The sequence below is a fragment of the Syngnathus leptorhynchus genome, chromosome 10 (assembly GCF_054491065.1).
Source record: "Syngnathus leptorhynchus isolate UIUO chromosome 10, UIUO_Slep, whole genome shotgun sequence".
Taxonomy (NCBI): domain Eukaryota; kingdom Metazoa; phylum Chordata; class Actinopteri; order Syngnathiformes; family Syngnathidae; genus Syngnathus; species Syngnathus leptorhynchus.
Genome location: NC_141204.1, coordinates 11,620,376 through 11,647,977, shown reverse-complemented (window position 1 = coordinate 11,647,977; position 27,602 = coordinate 11,620,376). Strand labels below are relative to the sequence as shown.

Genomic DNA, 27,602 nt, shown 5'->3' with positions numbered 1-27,602 from the left:
TAGATTTATGTATGATGACCTAATAGAGTTATGTAGCCCCCCCCCCCCCCCCCCCCAAAAAAAAAAAAGATTTCCAGAGGACGCAAAATGGGTACAAAACATGAGTCAATGAGGCTGGATTTGAGAAAAAATCATTCCACAAGTTTCTAACAAAGCCACAATATTAATCATAATAATTGATAATGATTCAAGACATCTTCTATGTTCCACCTGCCATACAATAATAGCTCTTTATTCACAGCCATGGCATGTGCATTAATGCCATCTTACATGATTGATTGTACAGGGTTCTAGCTGTTCTCGTCAAGCCGTTAATGCAGCAGCATGGACATGAGGAGGAAGAGAAGAAGAGGAAGAGTTACTTGGAGGAAGTGCAGCAGCAGCAGCGGCGGCGGCGGTTACCGAGAGACCGAGTCGGGACTGGAAACTTCTTTATGCGAATCACATGACAAATCTGAGGAAATGGAAGGACGAAAGGACCAAGCAAAGAAACATAAGTTAGTCGAGTTGGTTCCATTCAAGCCGACTGTGAAAATACACACGTATTGGAATACCTCGTCGCACATTTTGAGTGCTTCCAACTTTGTGGGCAAAAGATCCAGGAAGACATGCTTGCATGCATGATCACAAAATGCTAAATATGTTCGAAATCATTTCAGATTGTAGTATGATTTCAAAAGTGTTTGCCGTGCAGAAACAAATGTTCCATGATTAATAATTTACCGCCTGAACTGTTGCCTCTCCCGTGATTGGCTAAAAGGGCCGTCGGGTTCCCATTGGCTTCCTCCGGCCTGTTCTGATTGGTCCACGGGTAGGAACCAGCATAGAGCTGCGCTGTGATTGGACTCAGCTGACAGTCGGGCAGTTGCTCCGCCCCCACGTGAAGATCTGAGAACGACAACCACAGCGCCTCCACATCTTTGGCATTCAATTCAATTAAGTCCAGTTAAAATCTTGGAACTAAATTAGATGTCATCCAAACCATTTAATCAACAATTTGCAGCAAATTAGATACTTTAAAGTTAAAAATAAATGAAAATGAACAGAAAACACATTCAATTGAATAACAATGGTATAAAAATGCATGCTTTATAACTTTATTTAAATGTAACAGAAAATAATTTCTGTAATTATAATATAATTAGGCGGCTCGGTGGGGCAGTGGGTAGCACGTCCGCCTCACAGTTAGGAGGGTGTGGGTTCGATTCCACCTCCGGCCCTCCCTGTGTGGAGTTTGCATGTTCTCCCCGTGTCCGCGTGGGTTTTCTCCGGGCACTCCGGTTTCCTCCCACATCCCAAAAACATGCTTGATAGGCCGATAGGCACTCCAAATTGTCCCTAGGTGTGAGTGTGAATTGTTGTTCGTCTCTGTGTGCCCTGCGATTGGTTGGCAACCAGTTCAGGGTGTCCCCTGCCTACTGCCCGATGACAGCTGGGATAGGCACGTCCGCCTCACAGTTAGGAGGGTGCCACGGGCCGTCCCTGTGTGGAGTTTGCATGTTCTCCTCGTGTCCGCATGGGTTTTCTCCGGGCACTCCGGTTTCCTCCCACATCCTAAACACATGCTTGGTTGGCCGATTGAAGACTCTGAATTGTCCCTAAGTATGAGTGCGGATGGTTGTTCGTCTATGTGTGCCCTGGCTGGCAACCGTCCAGCATGGCCGCGACCCCTGTGGGGACTAAGCGGTTCAGAAAATGGATGGATGGAGAAAATAATTTGTATCTGGAAACTCAATTGAATAAGTCTTGAATCAAAAGTAATTTAAATCAAATTTGCGTGATAATAAACTATCAGATTGAATGAGAAGAAATTGAATTAAAATCAGAAAATACATAAATAAATCTATGAAATTAAATTTGCATAGTAAAACAAAACAAAATATAATTAAATGTAAACGGCAACCAAAAATAAAGGAATTTGAATAAAATTTGCATTCAACTAAAACATGCAACTACATTAAGTTATGAACATACAACTTAAATTAGTTAATTCAATAAATTAAAGAATGCGTCTACATAAATAAAAAAATGTGTAGTTAAATTAAATAAAATTTACATAGCAATCAAATGAAACCCTCCAAGCAATACTGTTACAATGCTGTTTGAAAAGTAATAGCTTGCTGAATATCGCACTGTGCCGCCAACTCAACACACAACAGACAGAAATCATGAAATCTTGATTGATCCGACTTTGCAATTCACTGCAATATTTTAGCCTTATTCCGCACGGGGGAAATTCTGCTGCTCCGCTTTAAATACTGACGCTACTCGTGAAGCACTTAGTAGCTGGCGCGCGCATACACGCACACACTCTCAGTGAATCGATAGAAGAAAAGCTTTTAAGGTCTTCACTTTGTGCCTGGCTGTTAGAAGGCAGTGCATCAAGTTTGTTGTTGTTTTTCATCTTTTTGTGGACATGCCGCATCACAAATACAAGGAAGGAAACCAGCTTGTAATTTCCCGGTCATGGTGAATCAGCTGGGTTCACACTCACAACAGCACAGACTGACCTTTTTTTGAATGCGCCAGGTCGTGTGCATCTGCGAAATTACCACGCTCCAGTCGAGCGCACCTCCGCACACATTTATGCGCCACTTGTAAAAATGGAACTCTCAGTTTCAAAAGTCGGAACCATGAACTCCAGAACTGTGACACGGACACACAAACCATCTTCCACCGCAATGTGTTCCAGAATTGGAGCATAACTCCAATTTATGATTGATATTTTACAATGAACTGTTTACCTTTCATGGTGGGCGGGGCCAATGTGCTTTGCTTCCTGTGAGCGCCATCTACAGACTGCAATGGGCAGACACACCAAAAACTTTAATCCACATTCTACTGTGTGCGTATGTGCACGCGTAAAAACCTGAGAGCCTCCACTGGCGTTATTTTGATCTCCAGCTTCTGCACGAGACACAAAACAGAGACACGGCGTTGTTGTTGCTTTTTTAAATTAGAACAAAGTAAAATAATCATCATGATTTCAAAACTTTTCACACTAATTATGCAACCCAGAGCCTATGCAACTCAGTTGAATAGAAAATGAAATCTGTTTGAGAAGGGATGTAAAACTACACAACTGATATGGTGGTTGCATAAGTGAGCACACCCTCCCACTATTTTTAATGTTGTCCTCTCCATAGCTTGACTTCTATGAACCGCTTTGTTGTTGGATCTTTTCAATTTTCTCTCTCAAACGGGTGGAAAATCTGAGGACAAGTCATAATCCCACCCCTTAACTTCATCTGAATTGTTTATTTTTAACCACTCCTTTATTTCCCCGAATTGGGATGTACACATTTAAAGCTTTTCACATTAAGGCTTCTATATTTTCCACCTGCAAATAAATGGTGTTCGAAGAGGGGTGTGTAGACTTTTCAGACTCACTTTACAAACTAGACATTACAATATACTTTGTGAACTCCTCTGCTGTACACTTGATGCTGTTTGAACGCTTTGCACGAGCAAACTCGCCAAGCTGACCTCACAAAATGGAACACAGCCCGCCACTCCATCAGTCACACACACACGAGCATGCACATATACGTGCATGCTCAGCATCCATCAGCTGAGTCTTCACACTAACTGACATCATTTCCCAAATGCAGCAGCTCCAATCTAATAAAGGCCCCATTATAGCCCCACTATGCCCCCCACCCCTCAACGCCCCCCTCCGTCCTGCTCATATTCAAAAGGTTCTTGTTTGCCACAAACAGTGTTGCCAAAGCACCAAGTACCTGTAGTTAGGCAATGTGTGTGTGTGTGTGTGTGTGTGTGTGTGTGTGTGTGTGTGTGTGTGTGTGTGTGTGTGTGTGTGTGTGTGTGTGCGCGCGCGCGTGTGCACGCGCTTGTGTGTGTGCGCACGTGTGTGTGTGTATGTGTGTGCGTGTGTATGTGTGTGTGTGTGTGTGTGTGCGTGTTACCTGGTTGTCTGTATATTTGCAGAGTTGCAGGCGTCGGTCGTCTACGACGTATCTGAAGAAAACAACATGGAAAAAACACTTATGTTAACTGCGCTATAAAACGATCAACACAAATTGGTTCAGAGTGACACACAGTAGGAACATAAGTATATTAACGTTCTCAAAAAAGTTGTACGCTCTAAAATTTACTGACAAAAGCACACATGCAAGTTTATTTGAATGACTCAATACATGGCAAGAGTCGAAAGAAGGTTAACAGAAAGTCGGGTGGAAAAAAAGACCTTTTCAAGTGAATAAAATGCTGAAGTAAGCAAGAAGCTGACAAGTGAATGTGTCAGTGTTCACCACCGAGTCCTGTTGTCATTACTTAAAGATTGAATGCAAAAGACTGATTCTGCCTGACAACAACAGTCCTTATTCATGCACTGTGTAAATATTTTCAATGTTGTTGTTTTTTATTACAATTGACTTTTGTTCTTCAGCGAGAAAAAAAAGGGGATCGTAAAGTAATGGTACAATTATGATATATTGTGATACCAATGCAATAAAAGCAATCACGACCCATATCCATAATTGTGAATGTCAAATATAATCTATGGTTAGAAAAGTATTACCAAGGTAAAATCACAAAAATTGCTAAATGTAGAGCACACGAAGAATAGTCATAAAGAATTTTGCTCAACAACTTGCCCGCTATCAGCGTGGCGTATTGATGAAGCATCGCAAGCCATTTGGAAAATTGCAAATCAGATTTGTTCTACTTGAATGCAGACGACAAAGCAAACTTTGCGTTCGTGTTTACATTTCGGACAGACGACAATTTGTTCAGCCTCCTACAAACACATGATGTCATTTAGGCATCATCCTCCTCATCTTCATTGCTGTGGAACAGCAAGTGATGACCAGTTGGGAGCTGCTTCCTGGGAAAGACACGTTGGACAACTTGGCCATTGATGCATTTTTTACATTTTCAAAATGTCACTTTTAAAAAGTGTTTTTGGTCGAGTGTTATTTGACACTCAAGAGCCTGCAATAGCTTGTTGACGAGAGTGGCGCCCGTATGACCGCCCGCCCGCATTCCAAGTAGAGAGAGGCCCCATTGATGGTGGCTTGGCCCACTCACGTGTTCGGCGGCCTGAGGGTCCAAGTGCCCCTGCAGTGGCGGGACATCAAACTGGATCTTCTTGGGGCTGCTGGGCTCCATCGCGGTCCGACGCTCGTGCAAACAAAGAAAGATCGACACAGAGAGCGAGAGAGAGCGTGTGTGTGTCTGTGTGTGTGCGCGCGTGTGCAGTGAAGAGGGAGTGGTCTGAGCCGCGGCCCATTACGGAAAGCAGCATGCAATAAGGCTAATTGGCTCGGGCGCCGTCAATGTAGCTTTTGTACAGTAGTTTCAAAAAGTGTCACTCCCACTTTCTGTGATTGATTGTTTGATTGATTGATTGATTGATTGATTGTTTGATTGATTGATTGATTGATTGATTGGTTGATTGGTTGGTTGGTTGGTTGGTTGGTTGGTTGGTTGGTTGGTTGGTTGGTTGGTTGGTTGGTTGGTTGGTTGGTTGGTTGGTTGGTTGGTTGGTTGGTTGGTTGGTTGGTTGGTTGGTTGGTTGGTTGGTTGGTTGGTTGGTTGAACAGACTATTGACTTTGTTTGATGCAATTTCAATGTGAAATGAGGGTTATGGTTTCAACACAGGGCTAAGCTTCCAAGAGCGTAGGTTGGGCTTTCAAATAGGTAGGCAGGTCGATATAATGATGATCATGAGGGAAATTAAAGGTACAGGATTTCATTGGAATGGCCAAGAAGGTAGGGATTTAATTTAGGACTTTGGGACAGTTTTCAAATTAGGGATCCAAACCAAAGATGGGGTTTCAAACAGGCATTAAGGTTTCAGGTGTTAGGATACGGATTTTAGCTATTGATCTGACTCCAAATTACGATCAACTTTAACACAAGTTTCTATGTCCTAATCCACACACTGGCGCACCTAACAATTTTGCGAGTTCGTTCTGTCAAAGAGAAGACCAGTAGATCAATCAGACCAAATTTACCAAATGTTTATTCCTAACAAAGTGCTCTAATACAGGCCTGGGTCCCGGGTCCCTCACACTAAAACTCGTGCGTTTCTGTGACCACCAAAAGACGACACATTCTTCCGGGTTGCCCAGTTTTAAAGAAACACAATATGAATATTTAAAGCATGCAAAATATTGTGTGATGATTGGTCGATGGTCATCTCCTCCCCGTCGAGGTGTCATCACTGCGGTCAGGAGTTTGGGGATTTTCCTCTCGAAGCCCAACCACCTGGACGTGGTATTGTTCTTTGATCACCGACCTCGAGGTGTTATCGTCTGGTACTCTGTTGGAATAATCTCGGGGGAAGCCTTGGCCTGCCAGACCAGGAGGCCTTATCTTTATGAGTTTACGACTCTCCTTTAAACTAAATGCTTTCTATTTGGTTCAAGGAATGTCTTTTGATCCCCGTCAGCCTTATGTTTCCTTCCTGTCCTTATGTTACTTTTGTGTTTGTTTTGTAAGGAGTCTTCAATGACAATGAGCAGAGCTTCTTTGCATAGGCGAAATGTCCTTTGTCAGTTTAAAGGGACTTCATTCCTTTTAGTTAACTGTAGCTTTGATTCATAGATTGTAGATGATCAAAATTGGTTATATACAGTTTGAAGAAGTCACATTAAAGTTATCCCATATTTACTCAATGTTCGTTTAAGGAACTGTATATCAGTTACCTTACATTTACTTAATATGTGCTGAAAGGTTTAAGTAAGGTTAGATATTATTATTATTATGTGTTGTGTTAGTTTACTAAGAAGTTAAACTTAGCAGGAGTCGGCCACCTGTGGAGAGGACAACTGGTTGGGGGAAGAAAGCAGACTGCACTCCCAATGTGGGGGTCGAGAAGATCAATTCACACTACACTACATTCCTTTTCTAATCAGCGTTACTACAGCCACTATCTCCCTTCCTTTAGTGTAGCAACGCCTCTGTAGCCAGGGCATCCAAGACATCAAAAGGAGGAGCACGTGGGGGAGGAACTCAGAACTGGCGGAAACTGCAACCGAGCCTCCCCCCAATACTAGATATTATATTGATATGATTATATGTTTAACACAACCTTGAAAAATATGTTTGCTAACTGCTGAAAGCACATTTCCCTTTATTCCCTCTCATGACCTCATTTATGAGGTCATCACCCGCGACTCTAGCAAATATCTACCAGTGCGCTATCGGTCCTTTCTTCCTCCCGCGGCTCATGTTGAGCCCCCAGGGTATATTGGCCCATCGGTGGCAACGGGCCAACGGTTTTCTCGATCAACCGGACAGTGAGTGATCTAATACATGGAACACAACAACAACCGCATAACATCATAATTGTAGTAAAAATAGCCACAGCAACAAGCACAGACATGATGAGCCCTTTCCAGTTTCCAAACGTTTTCATCCAATCAAACCAAATATCGGTGTGTACACCTGAATGATCTTTCATCTTTTTATTCAGTGTCCTTAGTCCTTCCAACGCCTTGGTCAGTCGTCCCCCTGGTGCCGTGTTGTTTGGGATGAAAGTACAACATGCATCACCAAACATTCCACACACACCATGTTCCTTAGCCAATAGCATGTCCAACGCAATTCTATTTTGGAACGCCATTAATGACGTTGCGGCCAATTGTTCATGAACTGCGGCAAATGATTCAGCTGTATAATTATCCAGTCGTTGGACATTGTAATGAACGTAATTAATACGGTCTACATTTTTATTGGGGGTGATCCATAGGAAGATACTTTCGAATCCCGAGGCCACTTGATTAACGAGTTTATACTCATCTGGTACACCCCGGGGCACTCCTATAGCGTCAATATATGTTGGATCGTCGTCGCTCAACCACGGGGCAAAACGTCTCTTTTGGCTCGCTTCAGGAGCTCCGCCAATGGGGACTCCAGGTCCCAATTGAGATTCTGTATTTCAATGGGGACAACCACCACAGGCATTATCAAAGACACGAGGGCACAGATACCTGATGCATTCTTTGGCAAGCGATCATATAATTTGTCATCACCACACCACAACCAGATGTCTGCACGAGAGAGAGGAGAGGTTACAGTCAGTGACAAATTTTTGAATTTGAAATTGAATTTCCACCATGTGGAATCTATTGTCCCAATACTTATGCCGGTCCCCTTTAACTTTAAACATGTCATATTTTGTTGAGTCACATGGTTGTCAAAAACGGGCTTTCTTTTTTAGTGAATAATTGTATGCCGTGACTCTCCAATGCCCTCTCAACTGAGGACAAACCAAACTCATTCCCTAAGCATTGAAAAACCATAAATAAAATAAAACAACCACATTTTTCCATATGTTAACTTCTTTTGTCCATGACATGAAGCAACTACAAACCGTCCATCCTCTTTACATTGGTGAATACATGTCCCTTCTCTGTCTGGTGGGGCTAAATCCAATATTTCCCTTACCTGTTCAATTTGCTTCTTCCACACCCTTCTCTGGTACTTTTCCAGTTTGTCCTGTAACGTTTGGTTTGTCTCTGTCCAATTAAACAACGTGACATGCATTTGCCAATTTCCGCTGTCACATCTCTGTCTCAAACCTCCCTGTTCTTCTCGTGAGAGCTCTTCTGTTGTGTTCACCTCAGCCTCAAAAACTACTTCTCCTTTGCATCGGTATTGTTTATAAGTGGGTAAAATTTGAATCTGGGACGTTTTCTGCTGGATAGTCTCATCAATTGTCATCAATGTCCACACAAAAAGACAACTTACTAAAAATAGCACTACTAAAATTAATTCTGAAAAATCCGAAAATCCTTTCGAGCCCTCTCCTTTACTTTTCCGTATTGCTGCTCCTTCTCCTTCTGTCACCCCCCTTTTGGCCGGGTCCGGGACACGGCCAAACAAGAATACCTTCATCCTGACGGAACAAACTCTGGGGCCGGACGTAGGTGTGTGTAGTGATACCACCGGCGTCCTTTGAAGTCGAGCTGGGCCGCGTGAGACGTCCTGGCCAAGACACGAAAGGGGCCCTTCCACCTGGGCTCCGTCCATTTTCTGGAGACGACTCGGACGTACACGTATGGTGTGAGCTGATTATCCACCGACACGTCTCCCTCCGCCACAGCTGCAGCGGTTTTCTCTCCAATCTGTGCAGAAACACTGGACACCAAAGCAGACAAATAGGACCAATATGCTGCATGAGACAAATTTGGTACCGTAACATCCTCCGGCGGGACGAGCGTTGTCGCTGGTCCCGGCATTAGACGACCTGTCATCAATTCAAACGGTGCAAATCCAGTGTGCCTGTTAACGGATTGGCGCACAGACAACAAGGCAAGCGGAAGAGCTTGGAGCCAATTCATTTTTGTTTGAGCCATAATTTTGGCCAGTTTTTCCTTCAACGTCCGGTTCATTCGTTCAACTTTGCCCTGGCTCTGAGGATGGTAGGCACAGCCGAATCGATGCTTCAAACCCAGAATTGATTCCACCTTGGCCAAGGCTTTGTTGTTAAAGTGTGTACCATTGTCAGAGCGGATCAGGGCTGGAAAACCATGCGTGGGGATGTAATGGGTGATCAAAGCCTTGATCACAGCAGTAGAATCTTCCTTCGAGCACGGATACGCCTCGGGCCAGCCTGAGTAAGCGTCAACCAACACAAGCAAAAAGCGTTTACCATTCACTCTTGTATTCATGTCGGTGAAATCAATGATCACCTCGGCCCCCGGCCACGGGGCCGGCTGAAACAGGCCGGGCTTAGGCTTCAACGTAGGACGTGCATTAAATTTCTGGCAGGACTCGCAATCCGCAACGAATCTCCAGACCACGTCCGAAAGTCTGGGATGCCACCAACTTCGAAGATGGACCATCATGGCATGGGGACCCACATGGGACGGTGTGTGTGCCTGTGATAGGACCTCTGCCATTAGCTTTCCTTCCGGAAGAGCGGGCTGGCCTTTGGGTCCTACCCACAAGCCATCCGATCGTTTGACAGCCTTTGCTGCCAACCAGACTGATTTTTGTTCCGGGGACGTGGCATCCTGGGCGGCACACAGATCGGCATGTGAGAGCGACAGAGGCAAACAGGAGTCGGGGTGTTCCCCGTCCAGGATTACTGGACCGCGGGACACCATCATGTCCGCTGCCCCGCCATACCCGGCCGTCTGTTTGGCCAATTCATCAGCTGCTTGGTTTCCCCTGGCCACTAAGGTGTCAGCTTTAGAGTGTCCAGGCACTTTGACAACGGCTACCTCGCTCGGGTATTTCAACGTCTCGAACAGCTGCATCATCAAGTCCTTGTGTGCAATCTCTGAGCCTCTGGCCGTTGTGAACCCATTCTGTAGCCACCCTACCAGATCGATTAAGGCCGCCGACACCGCATAGGCGGAGTCAGAGTAGATGGTCACAGCCTCCCCCTTACACTGCTCTAGGGCTAATACCAATGCAAAAACTTCCGCCGCCTGGGCCGATTGGCGGGTGGTGAGCTTCATCACTTTAAGGGGCTGGAAGGAACCATCCCTCCACTCGACCGCCGCCGCGGCCGCATGGAGGGAGCCTTCTTTGTCTCTCCAACAGCAGCCATCTGTGAACACCACCCGACCGTGCCCGAGCGGAGTGGAATAGAGGTCAGGTCGGACTTTCGCCACTGTCTGGACCTTTAACGCACACTCATGTGGACCCACCAACAATTGATCAGCCATGTTCACTCCGGAATGGATATAGTGGACATTTGGAGCAGTCAATATTTTCAACAACCGTGTTTGACGCAGCGGAGTCAACGTGAATGCTGCTGACGCGACAAATGAGGATACTGCATGATCAGTCAACACATAAATGGGATGGCCCATTACTGTGTGAGCTGTCTTGAGTAAGATCTTTGCCAGGCCAGCAGCATATCTGGAACAGTCGGGTTGTCGTTGCTCAATGTTGTCCAAGGGGACGCTGCAATACATCAGCACTGCACGTCCATGCTGCATTTTCTGGTACAGAGCTCCATTCACAACTTTTCCTGAAATGGAGACATCTAAATGGAAGGGCAGAGTGTAATCAGGAGTGGCCAAGGCTGCAGCAGAGGCCAGCTCCTGCACCAGTGATACAAAGACCTCAGCAGCCTCCGGTGTCCAGACCAGGCAAGCCTTGAGATTCCTGGCTCCCTGTTCACGGATCAGGGTTCGGAGGACACCGGTTTTGTCGGCAAAGCAGGGTATGTAGTGTCTGCTATAGCCGCACAACCCCAGGAATGATAGCAGCTCCTGCACAGTGGCGGGCCTTGGATGGCGGAGGATGGAGTTTCTATGCTCAGGCGACATGGCGAGGCCACTAGGGGTCAGCACCCGACCCAGAAAAGTGACCTGTTGGCGACAGCATTGCAGTTTCTTTCTCGACACCTTGAATCCTTTCTCTCCTAACCACAACAACACTTTCTTTGTTCCTGCAAGACACGCCTTCTCATCCTTTGCTGCAATCAACAAATCATCAACATACTGCAACAACAAAGTTCCATCCGGCATTTGGCATGGTTCGAGGAGTCCCTTGAGCACCTGATTGAACAAACCTGGCGAATTTTTGAATCCCTGCGGCATGCGAGTGTATTGCAATTTTATCCCGTTGTAGGTGAATGCGAACACGTGCCGCACTGAGGGGGAAAGCGGAAGACAAAAGAAAGCATTGGCCAAATCAATCACTGTGAACCACTGGTAGGCAGGATTCAATGACGCTAGGATCCGGTGCGGGTCCGGCACAGGAAGAACAGGAGTGATAGTGACATCATTTACTGCTCTCAGATCATGTGCCATGCGCCATGTTTTCCCATCTGCCTTCCGCACCGGCCTCAGCGGTGTGTTCCATTCGGAACACGACACTTCCAACACCCCTGCGTCCCAGAGGCCACACAGAGTGTCTTCCATGCCTTGGTCCGCTTCTTCCGGCCAACGATATTGAGGCCGTTTGATAAGCCGCGTCTCATCCATTTGGAGATCAATAGGGGCCACTGAGTGACAAAATCCGACATCAAATGGACCTTGGGACCAAAGTGTGTCGGGCAAGGCCGCCAGCATTACTTCAGCGTCCTCATGGTCAGTTAATTCCCTACCGTGTGTGCGGGACACTATCGTCATCTCCAGCAATCCTGTATCTGACATGGGTTGTTTAATTTGGTATGCATTCTGAGATTTAGACCAGTACAAATTAGGAATGTAAGTTTCCCGCCAATCAGTCTGTTGCAACAACCGCTTGACCATTGAGCCCAATTGTCTGGCCTCGTGTCCTGGGGCAAGAGCTAGGGAAATGTGTGGCACCCCTTTTTCTGTCATTTTGAACCACTGCATTTGTTCATGTGTCAGCTCAGTTACCGCTGCAACTCCCTCTTTACCAATCAAAATGCATGATGAAATTAAATCCCACATGTGCCCTTCAATTTCTTCAAACAAATCCCGATATACATCATCACTTTTTCGGTCATAATATAGAGTGCAATGCAAAGGATCAACAGGTGGGTGGTATGGCGTCAGTGAGCAGATCCAGGGTTTCCACAGTTGGTAGGTCGAGAACACACCACCACCAGCAGGGGTCTCTGGCTCCAGCCTGGCCCAGTAGATGGTTGCCGTTTCTGCTTCTGTTGGTAGGGGCGCCATCAGCCACTGACCATGTTGTTGTATTTGTTGTGAGCACTGGATGCTGATGCCATCTGGAAATTGAATAATCACTCCCTCTGGCCCACACAGAATTCTGGCTTCAACGGCTGACAACAAGTCCCTCCCCATCAAATTGATTGGGGTGTCCGTGGAATGGATGTATTTGTGCCAGAGTCTACACCCCGTCCGGGTGATCACAGTCTCAAGTGGTTTGGTAAAAGGCAGAGTTTGTGGTTTTCCCGAGAAGCCGACCAAAGTTGTTGTTTTCTTTGACAGTGAGGATACAGGAAGGGCAGTGTTTATTGATGAATATGTTGCACCTGTGTCCACCAGCATCTGCACAGGTTTTCCCTCCACTGTCACATGAAGCATTGGCTCCGCCGGGCCGCTGCTTCTCTGGCTCCCCGGGCATCCCTATTCGAATTGTCCACACCAGAGATCATCATGTTGATAGTACTGACCTCTGTGTGCTTGTGGCTGTTGCCAGGGTCGTCCACTCGAGGGAGCTGTTCGTGTTTGTTGTATCGGCTCCTCGGGTTGATGTGGCGGGCCTCCGGCTGGACGGCCGGCTCCGTGCGGTCGATACTGCGGGCACTCTCTTGCCCAGTGATCGGTTTCGCCGCAGATGTAGCATGCGTTGGGCGAATGGTTTTTGTATGTCGCCCTCCCCGGGTAAGCAGGTGCACTCCCTCCCCGGCCTCTGTATCCGCCCCGGAACTGGCCCCTTCCGCGTCCCACCACCTGAGGAGCCTGTGACATTTGCATTTCCTTTTTCTGTGATTTAGACTGTCTAGCTTCACCATGCATTTTTGCCAACTGTAATTTCAACAACTGTTTGGATAATGCGTCTGTCTCGTTATCAACTTTAGCTTGTGACTCAGTAAACATTCTGCAGTGATGCAAAAGATGACGTTTAAATCGTTCCTCGGCACAAACCAGAATGTCAGGGTCTGACATTAACTGCTTCTTCACATCTGGCGGAAGTCCATCCACCAGCGCCGTCCGGAAGAGCACCTCTGCCTCGTGCGTGAGAGCCGGATGGCGACCTGTGGTTTCAATCCAACTCTCCACACATGTTACATAATGTTGGGCAGGTGACATTTTCACATCATAAGGAAACATAGTGGGGGCCAAATCGGTGGGTTGTGGGAAAGTCATTTTAATGTTTTCAAACAGGGGCGCTGCTACTTGTGGCAAGGGCACCTCCCTCCCCAGTCTCGCTGTGCCTGCTGCTTCCTCAATCGCCTGCAATTGCACTAGGGAGCATGCTCCTGCCAACATCTGTCGCATGTCACCAAGTGTACAACTCTGTCCACTCATTAGAGCCAAAAACTTGTTCAGCCACACCTTGCCTCCTCTGTGTAGTGGGGGCATCTTTTCCATCATCGCAGTTACATCACGGAGCACCATGGGCTCGTAACGCTGACCATCCGCTGTTGCCACTAGGGGACACATCAACTCATTTTTCTGAACCTCTGCTTGTATCATCTGTCCACGAGTACTCCGCAAATTATATTCTCTCCGTGTCTGGCTCTCTCCCTGTCCGCCCTTTTTTCTACCATTCAGATTCGCGTACTCCAACATTTTCCTCTGTTGCATCACAACATCATCTTCCTCCTCACCGCTACTGTCCCGCTGTGAATGCTCCTTCTGTCTCCACTCGCTCTTCGCGTCTTGTCTTATTTTCTCAGTTACCCATTTCAACATCTGCGCTTCCTGTCTACGCTGCTCATCAACTTGATCAAGTTTCTTCTTTAGCTCCTCGTTCTCGGCACTTAGTCTATGCCCACCTACTCCTTTCGTTATGTTGGACGTTTGAGGGCTCGGAGCGGGGGTGGAAGTGTCCACGCGGGACGCCTCCTCCTCCCTGATCCGTCGCCTCTCTCTATTTACTGCTTGTTCAATCAGTTGTACAATACTTTGATCCGCCCTTTCACCTTCGCCCTCGACATCCACCACCAGTCGGCCACCCAACGTCACCACTGGAGCCATCACTCCGGGGTTGCCGTACGGCGGCGGTCCAACAGCAGTCACTCCGAGTGTGGGGGCACTCGGGGGTGTTGCATCATGCAAAGATGGATAATGCCCTTGTATTCAACTCCTTTCTTATCTATTTCCACCGCTTTCTCTTCCACTTTGGCATGTATCGCATACAATTAAGAAATCTACTTGCCATGTACTTCTCATCACCTTCAAGAGTTAGAGATTTACCGTTTTTTATTTCCTATCTTAACTTGGTATTTTTAGATTTTTCCAATTTTTTCAATTTTTTGTTTTACTTTTTTTTTTTTTTTTTACTTTTTTTTTTACTTTGAGGATCCTCAATGCAGGATTAAATTTACCCTTCAACAAAATTACTAGCCTGTGTATTACGGTTGGTTTTTGCTAGTACTGTTTTTTACTGTCAATTTATCCTACCATTCACACTCTCAACGCACACACACCTCTCATCACACACACTATCTCACACACACTCCTATCAATTTGGGGCATTTTGGATGTTTTAGCGGTCTGATCTCTCACAGAAGGAACTGTTACCACCGGATGTTTTTGGGAGAGCCTCACACCTCCCAGGATCTCAAAAAAACCTGGCTATTTGAATACGCTCGTCAACGTACCCTTGTCCGCCACGACTAGGCTAGGTCCCGGACCTATTCGTAATACGCGTAAGTCCCTGACTTTACCGTACACGTCACACACGTAAGTTCCAAACTTATTTGCCGTATGTATCTCTTGCACACTTTATTTGATCTGAACAACAGTCTCCTCTTAAATTTCCTTTTTCAATTTGCAGAATTTCGACTTATAGTAACAGGTATTCTGCTTACCTTATCAGTGATGAGCGCTCAGGGTTGAGGAGACGTTGTACCAGCTCAACGTTGTGCACCTTACTTATTCCAAACGGTTCGCCGACCGAGAGACAGCGTCCCGGACGCTGTCCGGTGTCCTGGATACAGACCACGAGTTGTCAATTACCCTTCTCTCGACATCACGTCGGGGTCACCAAGAAATTGTTAGGATACGGATTTTAGCTATTGATCTGACTCCAAATTACGATCAACTTTAACACAAGTTTCTATGTCCTAATCCACACACTGGCGCACCTAACAATTTTGCGAGTTCGTTCTGTCAAAGAGAAGACCAGTAGATCAATCAGACCAAATTTACCAAATGTTTATTCCTAACAAAGTGCTCTAATACAGGCCTGGGTCCCGGGTCCCTCACACTAAAACTCGTGCGTTTCTGTGACCACCAAAAGACGACACATTCTTCCGGGTTGCCCAGTTTTAAAGAAACACAATATGAATATTTAAAGCATGCAAAATATTGTGTGATGATTGGTCGATGGTCATCTCCTCCCCGTCGAGGTGTCATCACTGCGGTCAGGAGTTTGGGGATTTTCCTCTCGAAGCCCAACCACCTGGACGTGGTATTGTTCTTTGATCACCGACCTCGAGGTGTTATCGTCTGGTACTCTGTTGGAATAATCTCGGGGGAAGCCTTGGCCTGCCAGACCAGGAGGCCTTATCTTTATGAGTTTACGACTCTCCTTTAAACTAAATGCTTTCTATTTGGTTCAAGGAATGTCTTTTGATCCCCGTCAGCCTTATGTTTCCTTCCTGTCCTTATGTTACTTTTGTGTTTGTTTTGTAAGGAGTCTTCAATGACAATGAGCAGAGCTTCTTTGCATAGGCGAAATGTCCTTTGTCAGTTTAAAGGGACTTCATTCCTTTTAGTTAACTGTAGCTTTGATTCATAGATTGTAGATGATCAAAATTGGTTATATACAGTTTGAAGAAGTCACATTAAAGTTATCCCATATTTACTCAATGTTCGTTTAAGGAACTGTATATCAGTTACCTTACATTTACTTAATATGTGCTGAAAGGTTTAAGTAAGGTTAGATATTATTATTATTATGTGTTGTGTTAGTTTACTAAGAAGTTAAACTTAGCAGGAGTCGGCCACCTGTGGAGAGGACAACTGGTTGGGGGAAGAAAGCAGACTGCACTCCCAATGTGGGGGTCGAGAAGATCAATTCACACTACACTACATTCCTTTTCTAATCAGCGTTACTACAGCCACTATCTCCCTTCCTTTAGTGTAGCAACGCCTCTGTAGCCAGGGCATCCAAGACATCAAAAGGAGGAGCACGTGGGGGAGGAACTCAGAACTGGCGGAAACTGCAACCGAGCCTCCCCCCAATACTAGATATTATATTGATATGATTATATGTTTAACACAACCTTGAAAAATATGTTTGCTAACTGCTGAAAGCACATTTCCCTTTACAGGTTAGGCAAATTGAACATGTTTTGACACATTTCAACAGGGAAGAATGAACCTAAGACACGGTTGTTGCTGTTTTTTCCAACCGAGGAACAAAAACACTGAATTCGTAGAGTCTGTTATCTCATTATTATAACCAATTAATTTTCAATGTACAGTAAACACTCTGTGAGCGTGTTTGTGTGGGTGTGTGTGTGTGGTGTGTGTGTGTGTGTGTGTGTGTGTGTGTGTGTGCTCGTCTGCTGACTCGACTGGCCAACAGCCTTCGTTGTGCCGAGAGGTGAACACTGGAATGGTTCATATTCATCTACATCTATATATATATATATATATATATATATATATCAATATATATTGAGAACCTTTGACCGGAACTGCGGTGGCTGTTAGCATTGCTAATTTAGCTGCTAACTGGCTTTTCGTTTCCATTTTTCCATTTCCATATCCTTTTTTCGTTTCCTTTTTTCCATATATATATATGTATATATATATACATATACATATACACATATATATATATATATATATATATATATATATATATATATATATATATATATATATATTTATATATATATATATATCGTGTTAAAATAATATATATGGTGTTTGAAGAGGGGTGTGTAGACTTTTCAGACTCACTTTACATACTACACATTACAATATACTCTGTGAACTCCTCTGCTGTACACTTGATGCTGTTTGAACGCTTTGCACGAGCAAACTCGCCAAGCTGACCTCACAAAATGGAACACAGCCCACCACTCCATCAGTCACACACACACACACACACACACACACACACACACACACACACACACACACACACACACACACACACACACACACACGAGCAGCACGTGTATGTGCAATCAATCAATCAATCAATATATATATATATATATATATATATATATATATATATATATATATATATATATATATATATATATATATATATATATATATATATATATATATATATATATATATATATATAGAGAGAGAGAGAGAGAGAGAGAGAGCGAGAGTGAGAGCGAGAGAGAGAGAGAGAATGAGAATAAATAGGGTAGCACGTCCGCCTCACAGTTAGGAGGGTGCCACGGGCCCTCCCTGTGTGGAGTTTGCATGTTCTCCTCGTGTCCGCATGGGTTTTCGCCGGGCACTCCGGTTTCCTCCCACATCCTAAACACATGCTTGGTTGGCCGATTGAAGACTCTGAATTGTCCCTAAGTATGAGTGCGGATGGTTGTTCGTCTATGTGTGCCCTGGCTGGCAACCGTCCAGCATGGCCGCGACCCCTGTGGGGACAAAGCGGTTCAGAAAATGGATGGATGGATGGATGGATGGATGGATGGAGGACGGGTGCTCACTGTCGCATTGCTTTAAGAGCGTCTTTGTGTGGCTTTACTGCTCCCACTTGGTTCCTTTGGAGGCATGATTAGAGTTGATGCAATCCTCAAAGTAACGAAAATGCAATAACGAACGGAGTCAGTCAGCATCCGGGCCGCGCGGTCGGGTTTTCTTGGGTCCTCCAGGCTCATCTCGCGAGGTTCGACCTCCAATTTTTTTCAACAATCGAAGCAAAAAAAAAAAAAAAAAGTAAAATATACACGAATTTTTTTTTTATCATCAAATCAAAGGATTATCAAGAGAAAGTTTAATGAATGAGGAAAAAAGTTACACATCTCAATTGTTCGTACAAACAACAACAATTCCACTCGCCATTTCTCATTCAAGCGAAAATGATGCAGTCGCAAACCTCTTTGGATTGTAAAACTGAACATTCATTCGTAAAGGGAGGGGACAAAAAGGAGACTGAGGGTATAAATTGCTGGAATAGGTGGAGTAATCAGTTGGCCTAGTTGCCAAAATCCAAATTTTGTTTCAAGAAAAGAAAACTTAACGACTAAAACACTTCAAAAATATTCCACATAACTAAACAATGATTACTTTAACGGTCCTTACTCACATGAATACGTTCATGTATGAATAAAACATCCATATTGAATACATGTTGATGATCCATCCAACCAACCTTGTGACATCAACAACATTGTAACAACAATAAACCATGTTTGAATATATTCAACTGAAACTACGCAAAAACGAAGAAAATGAAACTTAACTACTAAAACAACTTCAACGTCAAATATTCAAGTTCAATATTCAACGCAACATAACTAAACGATGGTTATGGGTTGGTACCCTTACTTTAACAGATGTCATTGTAATGCTTCAGCTGTTACAGAATGTACCAGCCTTATTTTAACAGATGTCATTGTTTTGCTTAAACTGTCCCACTTACTTCATGGCAAAGCAAAAGAATGTAAAACACAACTTCATCGAACAATCATTGACTCAATACATAATCATAGCTAACCGAGGGTTATGGGTACTCCTTATGTTAACAGATGTAAGGGATTTCATGACAGCAAAGCAAAATATCCTGAAATGATCCAAAAGTGTGTGTGTGTGTGTGTGTGTGTGTGTGTGTGTGTGTGTGTGTGTGTGTGTGTGTGTGTGTGTGTGCGTGTGCGTACGTGCTGCGTGTATTTCAAAACAGGTCGTGTTTCCGCAGTCAATACTTTCTACTAATCTAACGAAAGATTTACCATGTCACGTCAGTCTAAATTTGGAACTGCAACAGCGCCGAACTGCATTTTAATCAGAGTTCATTTTGAGGAACTAACTTCCAACTAACCGTTTGTCAGGTCTCTCTCGTGTTAAGCTTCTGGTGAAATTTGGAATTGCACTTGAGCCAATTTGCTTGGGCCAAATCCGACACACACCGCGCACCGCCATCTGACTTGACGTGCTGCACAAATGGGTGACGTCGGGCAGCACCCACGTGATCCCACGGGGATGCCGTTCCCAGACTCCGCCGGCTGACCACATTCTGGGCCGGATCTTCATCTCCACGAATCTCATGCAGGAATTAGACGAGTTGGTCAAACGGTACCAGGCTACATTGGTGGGAGCGCAAGTGCCGGTTGCCTTGTACAGCCCGTTCAGGTTGGAGTAGTGACACGAATTGTACCACCAAGCGCCCTTCCGGAGGTTGGGGCAATTATTCTCAGAGTTGTCTTGGTCGCGGTCTTTGGTGCTGAACTTCATCCCAGAAACGTTCTCTTATGACAGCGCCTGCGCACCAAGCGTTTGAAAGAACTGAAATGAGATCTCCAACTGGGACAATTTGTTTGCATCTTTCAACAATACTCATGTTCTTATTAAAAGGAGATAGTAGTTTGTGTGTAAGAACAGGGAGGGAGGGACGTTAAGAAATGTCCACCTCACCTGAGACATGCTCTTGTAGTCCGTCTTCAGGTCTTTCAGTGTCTGATTCAGAAGCCCTTTGTCGCTGCGAATCTCCTGCCAGACTTTGGCCACCAGGCTCTGACTCGCGTTCTGACTTGCCTTCAGCTCTGCGAATGAGGTCTGACTCTTCTCCAGGTCGCTGTTGTGACTTGCATTCAGCTGTACTAATGCGGTCTGCAGCGCCGCCCATTGGCAGGATAAGTCGGTGCAGTTGTGGTCCGGGATGATGTTGGGCAAAGTCGACACCAGCGCGCCCAACTCTTTGACGATGTCCTGAGGCATTGGAACACAAAAAGGGTATACAGGAAGCTGCACAAGCATTTTAACTTGTGGTGGGCAAGTGTTTGTTCATTGCGTGCGTACCTGTACCTGTTCAAGTGGAGGACGGCGATGTTTTGGATGACAACCACGACCAAGAGGACCGTCGGGACCGCCGGCAGAAGGGAGCGGCACCGTATCTGAACAAACGAGCGCAAACGACGTCACAGGCGGCGGCTTCTCTCTCTCTCTCTCTCTCTCTCTCTCTGCGCTAACGTGACACATACACAAACGAGGAGCTGACGTAACATTCAGAGTTATTCAAATATCCATCCATCCATTTTCTGTTTTCAATTCATTATTTAATTTGAACTATTATAATTGAAATCCGGGGTGGCTCGCTGGCCTCACAGGGTGCGGGTTCGATTCCGTGTGGAGTTTGCATGTTCTCCCCGTGGCCGCGTGGGTTTTCTCCGGTCACATCCCAAAAAACATGCTTGATGGGCCGATTGAGCACTCCAATTTGTCCCTAGGTGTGAGTGTGAATGGTTGTTCGTCTCTGTGTGCCCTGCGATTGGTTGGCAACCAGATCAGGGTGTCCCCCGCCTACTGCCCGATGACGGCTGGGATAGGCTCCAGCACGCCCGCGACCCCCGTGGGGACTAAGCGGTTCAGAAAATGGATGGATGGATAATTGAAATCCCATATCATCAGTCTTCACACGTGAAAACATTCAATAAAGCACATGGAATCAAAAACTTGTTTTCGATCGTGCATACCACTCCATTTGAAAAGACATGCTCCAAAGCCCCGTTGTCTGAATCAAACCTTTTAACTTCGGAGTCGGTCTTCCTTTACTGATAGCCTCCTGCTTCGACCGAAAATCTAAATTGTTTGGATATGTAATCCTCCATTGTAAAACGAAATGTAAAAACGAAAAAAAAAAAAAGAATGTAAAACGAAATAAATGGACGACTGCTCATCAGTTGTTCACTGTAAATTTGAACTGGAGATCACTTATTCTACAGGTGGGCGCATGAAGCATCCCAAGATCACTAGCACCCCCTGCCATAAGGCTGGATAACCTTGTTTTTGTTGCCTCCGTAAGGTCTCTTTTCAAAGCCGTTTTGTTCAGCGACATAGAGACAGACAGCAGTTCAGTCTAACTGCATAGACTGTCAGCATAAGAAGCCGTGTTATTACACAATCCTCAGAGGAGGCAAGGCCGGAAGTTGGCTCCTCAGAGCGAAACGTCTTCGGTTTTAAAATAACTATAAAAATTCTGTGATTTTGGTTCAAAATGATACAAAACTACTGAAATTAAAAGGAAAATTACTTTATAATAAAAACAAATGAATTTGTTTTTTTCCTTTTCATGATGGCAGGGGAGGCACGGCCTCCCTTGCCTCCCCTGACCGCACGTCACTGCTTAAACACCTGTGTCAAAAGTCACACCTTAGACACCTGCAAAATTAATTAGCATACATGCATGCTTAATTAGACACCCCATTATGCATGACAATAGACATCAAAGGATGGTGCATAGTAATATAGTGTGTCACGTGATGTCATTTTCAGTTAGCAGCAGGTAGCAAAATGCATTTTTAAAGGTATGCAACGTACATAAACCATAATGAAGTTATCAAATGAATTATGGACAAAATATGAACTTTTACTGATGCAAATTTGCTAAATGAATATAGTAAAAGAAGAAAAAAAAACTTTGCCCACTTTAGTCACGAATGACAACAAATAACAGCGACAATAAAAAATAAAACATGACGTGTGGAAAGCATGATGATCTTACACATAGATTGGTTGTGTTTGTTTTGTCATGTGTGCAGATTGGGTTGCGTGTGGATTGTGGGCAAGGGCATTCGGAGACAGCAGTCACCTTGCAAGGCCAGTGATCCTGGCGCCTGGCGGTTCGCTCTGACATAAAGCGCGGCGTTCCTCGTGCTCATTGGCGCCCTCTGCCGGCGGCTCGTGTTCCAATTCGTGGTCGTCTTCTTCGCTGGAGGACGACTGATCCTCCAAGGGTCCTGCCGCTTTGGTGGTGTGTTTGGGCTGCTTGTAACAACCCGCGCAGCGCGCCAGGACCACCAACTCTGGAGCGCACCGGGCCTGGGATGCAACACACACGCACACACGCACAAACACACACATACACACACGGTTAGCTTTTTACACCTCCAATACAGCACATTTGACTTTTCAAGTAACGTACACTTCACTTGTAACTTTCACACTTGCATTTAACCTTTAAATATTTTTGAACGTTCATTGAGGTACATTGTTTAGCCATTTTCAGTGAATCATGCATTCAATCTTTCCTGTATATCTAAGCACAATGTTATGGTTCAAACCAACTCCATAACCTAGGTTGGGGTAGCTAGTCTATTTTGATGCTGCTGGCATTGGGTTTTGACACAAAGGTAGCAGTAAAATTAACATTCATTTGTGCTGATGTTACCTTGCGTGGTTTGGGACTTGCTGCGAGCTGCTCCTCGGCTCCTCCTGCCCAAAGTAAACAAAGTGGCAAATTGTTCCGCACGTTAAAGAGAAATATCAGACAAAGACATCCAAAACGTGAAACCCAAACTGATGGCTGAGCGCCTGTCGTCTGTTCGTCGCCGCGTCCATCTGAGCCAGGGACCGCGCCCAAAGCCACCTTTTAAACGTTTGCTTACACATCATCGTCATCGCTGTCGTCGTGTCCGCTTTTGCAGAAGTGAAACTGGAGCGCAAGAAAGGGTCATGCCATCAAATATGAAATGCTTCAAGCTCATTTGTCAACATCACTTTTCAAGTTATCTATTGAAACAGACCTTGCTAAATTAAAAAAGGTGAACAAAGGAACTGACTGACCTTTCCATTCCAATACTTTTGGAGGCGACTGCTCAATTTCTCATTTGTGTTCACGGCCTTTTTAACAGGCGAGCTCGGACCGCATCCGGCATGGATGCGATCGTGGGTGACGCTTGCTCATTGAGACAAAAACAACAAATACCAAGAGCACACATGCACACACCTTCTGTAAAGGCAGACACAACAGTGGAATGGCTTATGGGAAAACATTAGTGGAAAGAAGAATTCTGAGAACAATAATGGGCCGTCAAAGAGTGAGGACATTTTTGGGAGAGCCAGTATGGAAAGTGATTTTTGTACGGATGTTGGTTCTTAGGCACGCACGCAATATTGCATGTGACTCAAAACAGCTGTTAAATCAAAACTTCAGTGAGATAAATGAACTACTTGGACAGATGCTTTCGAAAGGAATCGTGTCTGGTTTTATTCAGGGGTATCATAACATTCAAAAAACCACTTTTTTATATAATTCTGATTATTTTTAGGTGCTTTAGTGCAGTTTGTTTTAACGCCATATGATTAAGTGTTGCCGTGGCGCCGCAGTTATCCCAATCCCTCCAGAAAAGGAATTTGACTGTTAAAGTGCACAAGCGGCAAGAAAAAAATGGAGTCCAGCTGCTGCCTACAAGTACTAATCGTGCATTGCACCTCCCTCACATTGGCGCTATTGGGACTAGATCAAAATCACGATGGCACATATTCATGGCAGCGGGGCGGGTGGGGGGGGCTGAGAATGAGCTGATTGATTCTGAGCGCAGTTGCTGCGACACGGTACAAAGATTTTAATTTTGTGAACATTCCAATGAACCAATTGAAAATCGCTCGTGAGGAAATAAGTCCCAAAACAGGCATGGTCTTTGAAGGCAGCAGCAACGTCGAAGCCGCGACCATCGCCACAAAATGGCGCCACGTGTTCACATTGTTGTGCGGATGGGAGAGAGGGGCGGAAGGACAGCATCCACTTTGGTCCCACTTGCCGCAGCAGGAATTCAAGTTCCGAGTCCCATGGGCAAATATAAATAAAAGATCCGACGTCCAAAATGCTCATTTGCCAAAGGTTTGCTCCCATAGAGAGAGAGAGAGAGTAAAATACGTACATTCACGGCGTCTGCATCAAAACGACGCCTTCCGACCTTCAGATGGACAGGTCTGTGTCCGTGTCTGCAGGCGTGGTCTTCGGACTGGCCGCAACCCCTCGTTGCTTGGCGATGTGCGATGACTCCGGCAATCCTGGAACACACCTTGTCACTTTATTCATTGCTGAATGCCACTGAGCCAGGCCTCCCGTGCGCTGCTCACACTAACAACACAGCTGTTCTCTTAAAAATTTACCGTTCACTTATTATCACTGGCAGATATTCTTTATCCTCTCCCCCCCCAGAAAAAGCCACAACTAATATTACGGCAGCTTACTGAACGGTTGTCTTGAATGTCGTTTGTTTGCCCGATGTGTACCAAAACGTGTTCTATTTGGAAATCAGCTTTGTGCTACATCTTTTCAACGTGGAGGCCAAATCCAAACTTGCCGGCACCTTTATACGTCAACTCTGAAGTGTATGAGCTGACCCGGTCCCGCCGTGGCTTGGATATCAGCCCTCCGCTGGAGCTCTCCTTCAGCACGCCGCACCTCAACGACACACAGACCATTATTTTGCCAGAGCGGAAAATAGACAAACATAAGTCATTGGTTTGGTCTGTAACATCTCAAGAAAATGGGCAAAAGTATCGGCTGCTGTTTGAAAAAAGAAGTTACCAAGTTACCAAAAATTTTTACCAAATAATGAGATTATCAATTAGTTAATGAATCCATTCGCTACAAAGCTAAGACAAGGGCCATTTAAAGGAAAGACAAGCAGAGAACCTTAAACAGAAAGAATAAGCCAGAAACATGGAAGAGTTGCAAAGGGGGATCAGCAAGCGAGAAGCCTGAAGGACAGAATCAGGTGGGAACCCAAAGTGGGAGTGTGCGCTGAGACTGACCTGTCCAAAATGGACGTGCCGGGGTGACTGACTGATCTTCTCATCTGGACACCAAACAATTCGCATCAACACGGAATAGTCAACATCCATCCATTTTCCGAACCGCTTGTCCACGCTGGAGTCTATCCCGGCACGATCTTCTTAAAATCATCATTGTCAGGAAGTACACATTCAATGATGTATGTTGTCTTTGTACGCTTTAAACACACATCGCATACAATACATACGTACGCACATTAGGAGGGCGGCTGAGCCTTTCAGGAGGTTGCGGGCGCGGCGCGAGGCTCTGCTGCGCCAGGCTCATGCACTCGTCCAGTGTCCGGATAAAGGTGGTGCAGGTGGCGCTGAGGAGCGAGGCCTGGGGATCAGGTGGAAAAAATGAGCTTCCGCTGGCGTCCAAGCTGAAACAGGCACAAACAAACCGTGTTTTCGTTTCATTTGAAACCTCGGATGCGGGCGGGCCCTCGGGCTCTGCGCTGCTCTGTAATTGGATGGTTTGGACCTGCTGCACCAGCAGGTCGCAGTATAGGCGAAGCTCAGACATTTTGGTGCGCAGACAGTCTGAACCTGCAACGCACACGCATACCCACATATCAGGGCTGGCCAATCATCCACTTGAATGAGTAGTTTAAATTGATTGATGCATACCTCTGTGTCTGTGCGAGTCCAAGGTTCCGGCTTTGGAGGATCCGAGTGCCACCAGCCAACGTTGTCTCTCTGCTGCGTTGACCGCCCTCACGTAAAAATGCTGCTCGCCGGGAATGATCAGCTCCAGACGTGTGATGTCGGTTGGGTGAACTGAAATGGAGCCACGTCAGGTCCGCTTGCTTTCACTCGACGAATGTTGATGAACCAACCTTTAATTTCACAGACAGACATCTTGATGCAGCCTTTGCTTCCTTTGCCGACGTCGTCCTCGCTGTCGTAGTATGAGATGACGCCGTTCTCCAGCACAAACCAGCGTGGCTGCCAGCCTGACGCACGTGTGCACATAATGAAATACTACTCAATTAATCCGAAACATTATGAAGATGCACATCAAACAGCAATGTCCATTCCAATGAAAGAAAAATATGCTATGCCAACATAGTCTTCCGTGTGAGTAAATACAGAACGGTATTAGACCTTATGACTTTACATACACTGTGATTAAAAATACCCGCAGTGCTCGTTCTTCTCGAATATTTGCATTGTATATAGTATTATTTCAAGCTTTGCACATATATTTTGGGGGCTTTTATGTAATAACTTGGATTTATGGAGCACAATTCAAGCTACCTATAAACCACAATTAATTTCTGAGTTTCAAATAAAACAAAAAATTAATTTCTTGTATTATGTAGATTTACTAGACAGTGTCATATTTAAAAAAAAATGAATATAATTTGTATGATTACATCTTACTGCTAAGAAAAGTAAAATATACTTTTACGACATATATAAAATTGTTTTTAATTTTTCTTCAGAAAAACATCGTCCAAAAAATCTCCGTGAGTTTCACTTCTTGAGCTACTGAAATAAGGAGTCAAACAAGTAGTCAAACAATTACCGTAACACCAGCACACCATGTAAGTAGTGTCTTGGCTCTAATTTAGCACGATTGTTATTCTATCACATTCAACATGCATAACTATTAAGACAATACCAATGAGCCTGTCCACAAATGAGACATATCGAGAATACCCATAACACAGAAAGGTGACTCACCTGTCATGTAGTTGGTCCATTTGTACAGAACGCCCTCCATGTGTGTATTTTTTCTAGTTTAAATTGTCACAGCTGCTAACGGGCTAAACCCAACTGTCGATTCCTGGCGGCATCATAGCGACGAAACACGACGGGTTGGTCAACCACTAAACTGTCATTTTGCGCTTATTCCTCTCTAAAATAAGTCAAAATTTGTCGAGCTGACGTGAATGTTGGAGGCATTGCGTTGTTCTGTGAGCTTTGTTGCTAACTTGAGGACAAGTCAGTTAACGGAAAAAGGGACAAAAAATGTCAACAACACAAACGCAGACGACGGAGGCTCGCGAGGGTATTTTCACACAAATTCAACTAGAGTAAATACATTCTACACAAGCATAACATCATAATTTTGTCCTATATCTATCTCTCTATTTTGTATAAACTAATAAGAGTGTGTGTGTGTGTGTGTGTGTGTGTGTGTGTGTGTGTGTGTGTGTGTGTGTGTGTGTGTGTGTGTGTGTGTGTGTGTGTGTGTGTGTGTGTAAATATGTATGTATAAGTTCATAAATTTGTACACTGTAATCTTGGTTCATAACATGATAAGTCAGATAACACAAAAGGGA

General features: G+C 45.0%; 3 protein-coding genes and 1 long non-coding RNA gene across 8 annotated transcripts; all 4 read right to left on the bottom strand.

Moving 5' to 3' along the window:
• Positions 1-119: 119 nt before the first annotated feature.
• Positions 120-5,235, bottom strand: LOC147050460 (protein phosphatase 1 regulatory subunit 1C-like). 2 transcript variants are annotated; one of them, XM_085921363.1, is made up of 7 exons: positions 5,050-5,224; positions 3,927-3,978; positions 2,870-2,907; positions 2,745-2,799; positions 724-888; positions 403-454; positions 120-294 (listed from the first exon to the last, which is right to left on the bottom strand). In XM_085921363.1, the coding sequence occupies exons 1-7, from the start codon at positions 5,128-5,130 to the stop codon at positions 291-293; spliced, it is 447 nt and encodes a 148-aa protein (XP_085777489.1). In that variant the 5' UTR covers positions 5,131-5,224; the 3' UTR covers positions 120-290. The 2 variants fall into 2 exon arrangements, with proteins under 2 accessions (XP_085777489.1, XP_085777490.1); XM_085921364.1 differs by lacking the exon at positions 120-294 and having other exon boundaries at positions 352-454; positions 5,050-5,235.
• Positions 5,236-5,970: 735 nt separating this feature from the next.
• On the bottom strand, positions 5,971-16,870 carry LOC147050459 (uncharacterized). The gene is made up of 2 exons (XR_015067361.1): positions 15,408-16,870; positions 5,971-9,109 (listed from the first exon to the last, which is right to left on the bottom strand). It is a non-coding gene; the product is annotated as an uncharacterized LOC147050459 (long non-coding RNA).
• A 2,971-nt stretch (positions 16,871-19,841) lies between these two features.
• LOC147050458 (uncharacterized) lies at positions 19,842-24,204 on the bottom strand. The gene is made up of 8 exons (XM_085922598.1): positions 24,160-24,204; positions 23,394-23,479; positions 23,274-23,277; positions 22,919-23,116; positions 22,340-22,569; positions 20,557-20,645; positions 20,167-20,460; positions 19,842-20,013 (listed from the first exon to the last, which is right to left on the bottom strand). The coding sequence occupies exons 1-6, from the start codon at positions 24,202-24,204 to the stop codon at positions 20,561-20,563; spliced, it is 648 nt and encodes a 215-aa protein (XP_085778724.1). The 3' UTR covers positions 19,842-20,013; positions 20,167-20,460; positions 20,557-20,560.
• Positions 22,944-27,584, bottom strand: plekha3 (pleckstrin homology domain containing, family A (phosphoinositide binding specific) member 3). Of its 4 annotated transcripts, XM_085921795.1 has the most exons (9): positions 27,001-27,516; positions 26,151-26,267; positions 25,942-26,091; positions 25,739-25,860; positions 25,529-25,651; positions 25,294-25,337; positions 24,846-24,940; positions 24,411-24,543; positions 22,944-22,962 (listed from the first exon to the last, which is right to left on the bottom strand). In XM_085921795.1, exons 1-8 carry the CDS (start codon positions 27,038-27,040, stop codon positions 24,449-24,451), a joined length of 786 nt encoding a protein of 261 aa, XP_085777921.1. In that variant the 5' UTR covers positions 27,041-27,516; the 3' UTR covers positions 22,944-22,962; positions 24,411-24,448. The 4 variants fall into 4 exon arrangements, with proteins under 4 accessions (XP_085777921.1, XP_085777919.1, XP_085777920.1 ...); XM_085921793.1 differs by lacking the exon at positions 22,944-22,962 and having other exon boundaries at positions 23,118-24,543; positions 25,294-25,433; positions 25,525-25,651; positions 27,001-27,584; XM_085921794.1 differs by lacking the exon at positions 22,944-22,962 and having other exon boundaries at positions 23,118-24,543; positions 25,294-25,430; positions 25,525-25,651; positions 27,001-27,584.
• Between the last annotated feature and the right edge of the window lie 18 nt (positions 27,585-27,602).

What these genes read in the sequence shown, in the direction of transcription:
- LOC147050460 (XM_085921364.1), bottom strand. Translation starts at nt 5,130, where the DNA reads ATGGAGCCCAGCAGCCCCAAGAAGATCCAGTTTGATGTCCCGCCACTG. An exon ending in GGCCCCGCCCACCATGAAAG is followed by an intron (nt 889 to 2,744) that starts GTAAACAGTTCA and finishes TGTCGTTCTCAG; the next exon opens with ATCTTCACGTGGGGGCGGAG. An exon ending in GAGAGGCAACAGTTCAGGCG is followed by an intron (nt 455 to 723) that starts GTAAATTATTAA and finishes CCATTTCCTCAG; the next exon opens with ATTTGTCATGTGATTCGCAT.
- LOC147050458 (XM_085922598.1), bottom strand. Translation starts at nt 24,204, where the DNA reads ATGGTCGCGGCTTCGACGTTGCTGCTGCCTTCAAAGACCATGCCT. An exon ending in TGCCTTCAAAGACCATGCCT is followed by an intron (nt 23,480 to 24,159) that starts GTTTTGGGACTT and finishes CTGCCTTTACAG; the next exon opens with AAGGTGTGTGCATGTGTGCT. An exon ending in CAAGTCCCAAACCACGCAAG is followed by an intron (nt 22,570 to 22,918) that starts GTAACATCAGCA and finishes GTTGCATCCCAG; the next exon opens with GCCCGGTGCGCTCCAGAGTT.
- plekha3 (XM_085921793.1), bottom strand. Translation starts at nt 27,040, where the DNA reads ATGGAGGGCGTTCTGTACAAATGGACCAACTACATGACAG. An exon ending in GTCTGTCTGTGAAATTAAAG is followed by an intron (nt 26,092 to 26,150) that starts GTTGGTTCATCA and finishes GCTCCATTTCAG; the next exon opens with TTCACCCAACCGACATCACA. An exon ending in GGACTCGCACAGACACAGAG is followed by an intron (nt 25,861 to 25,941) that starts GTATGCATCAAT and finishes TGTGCGTTGCAG; the next exon opens with GTTCAGACTGTCTGCGCACC.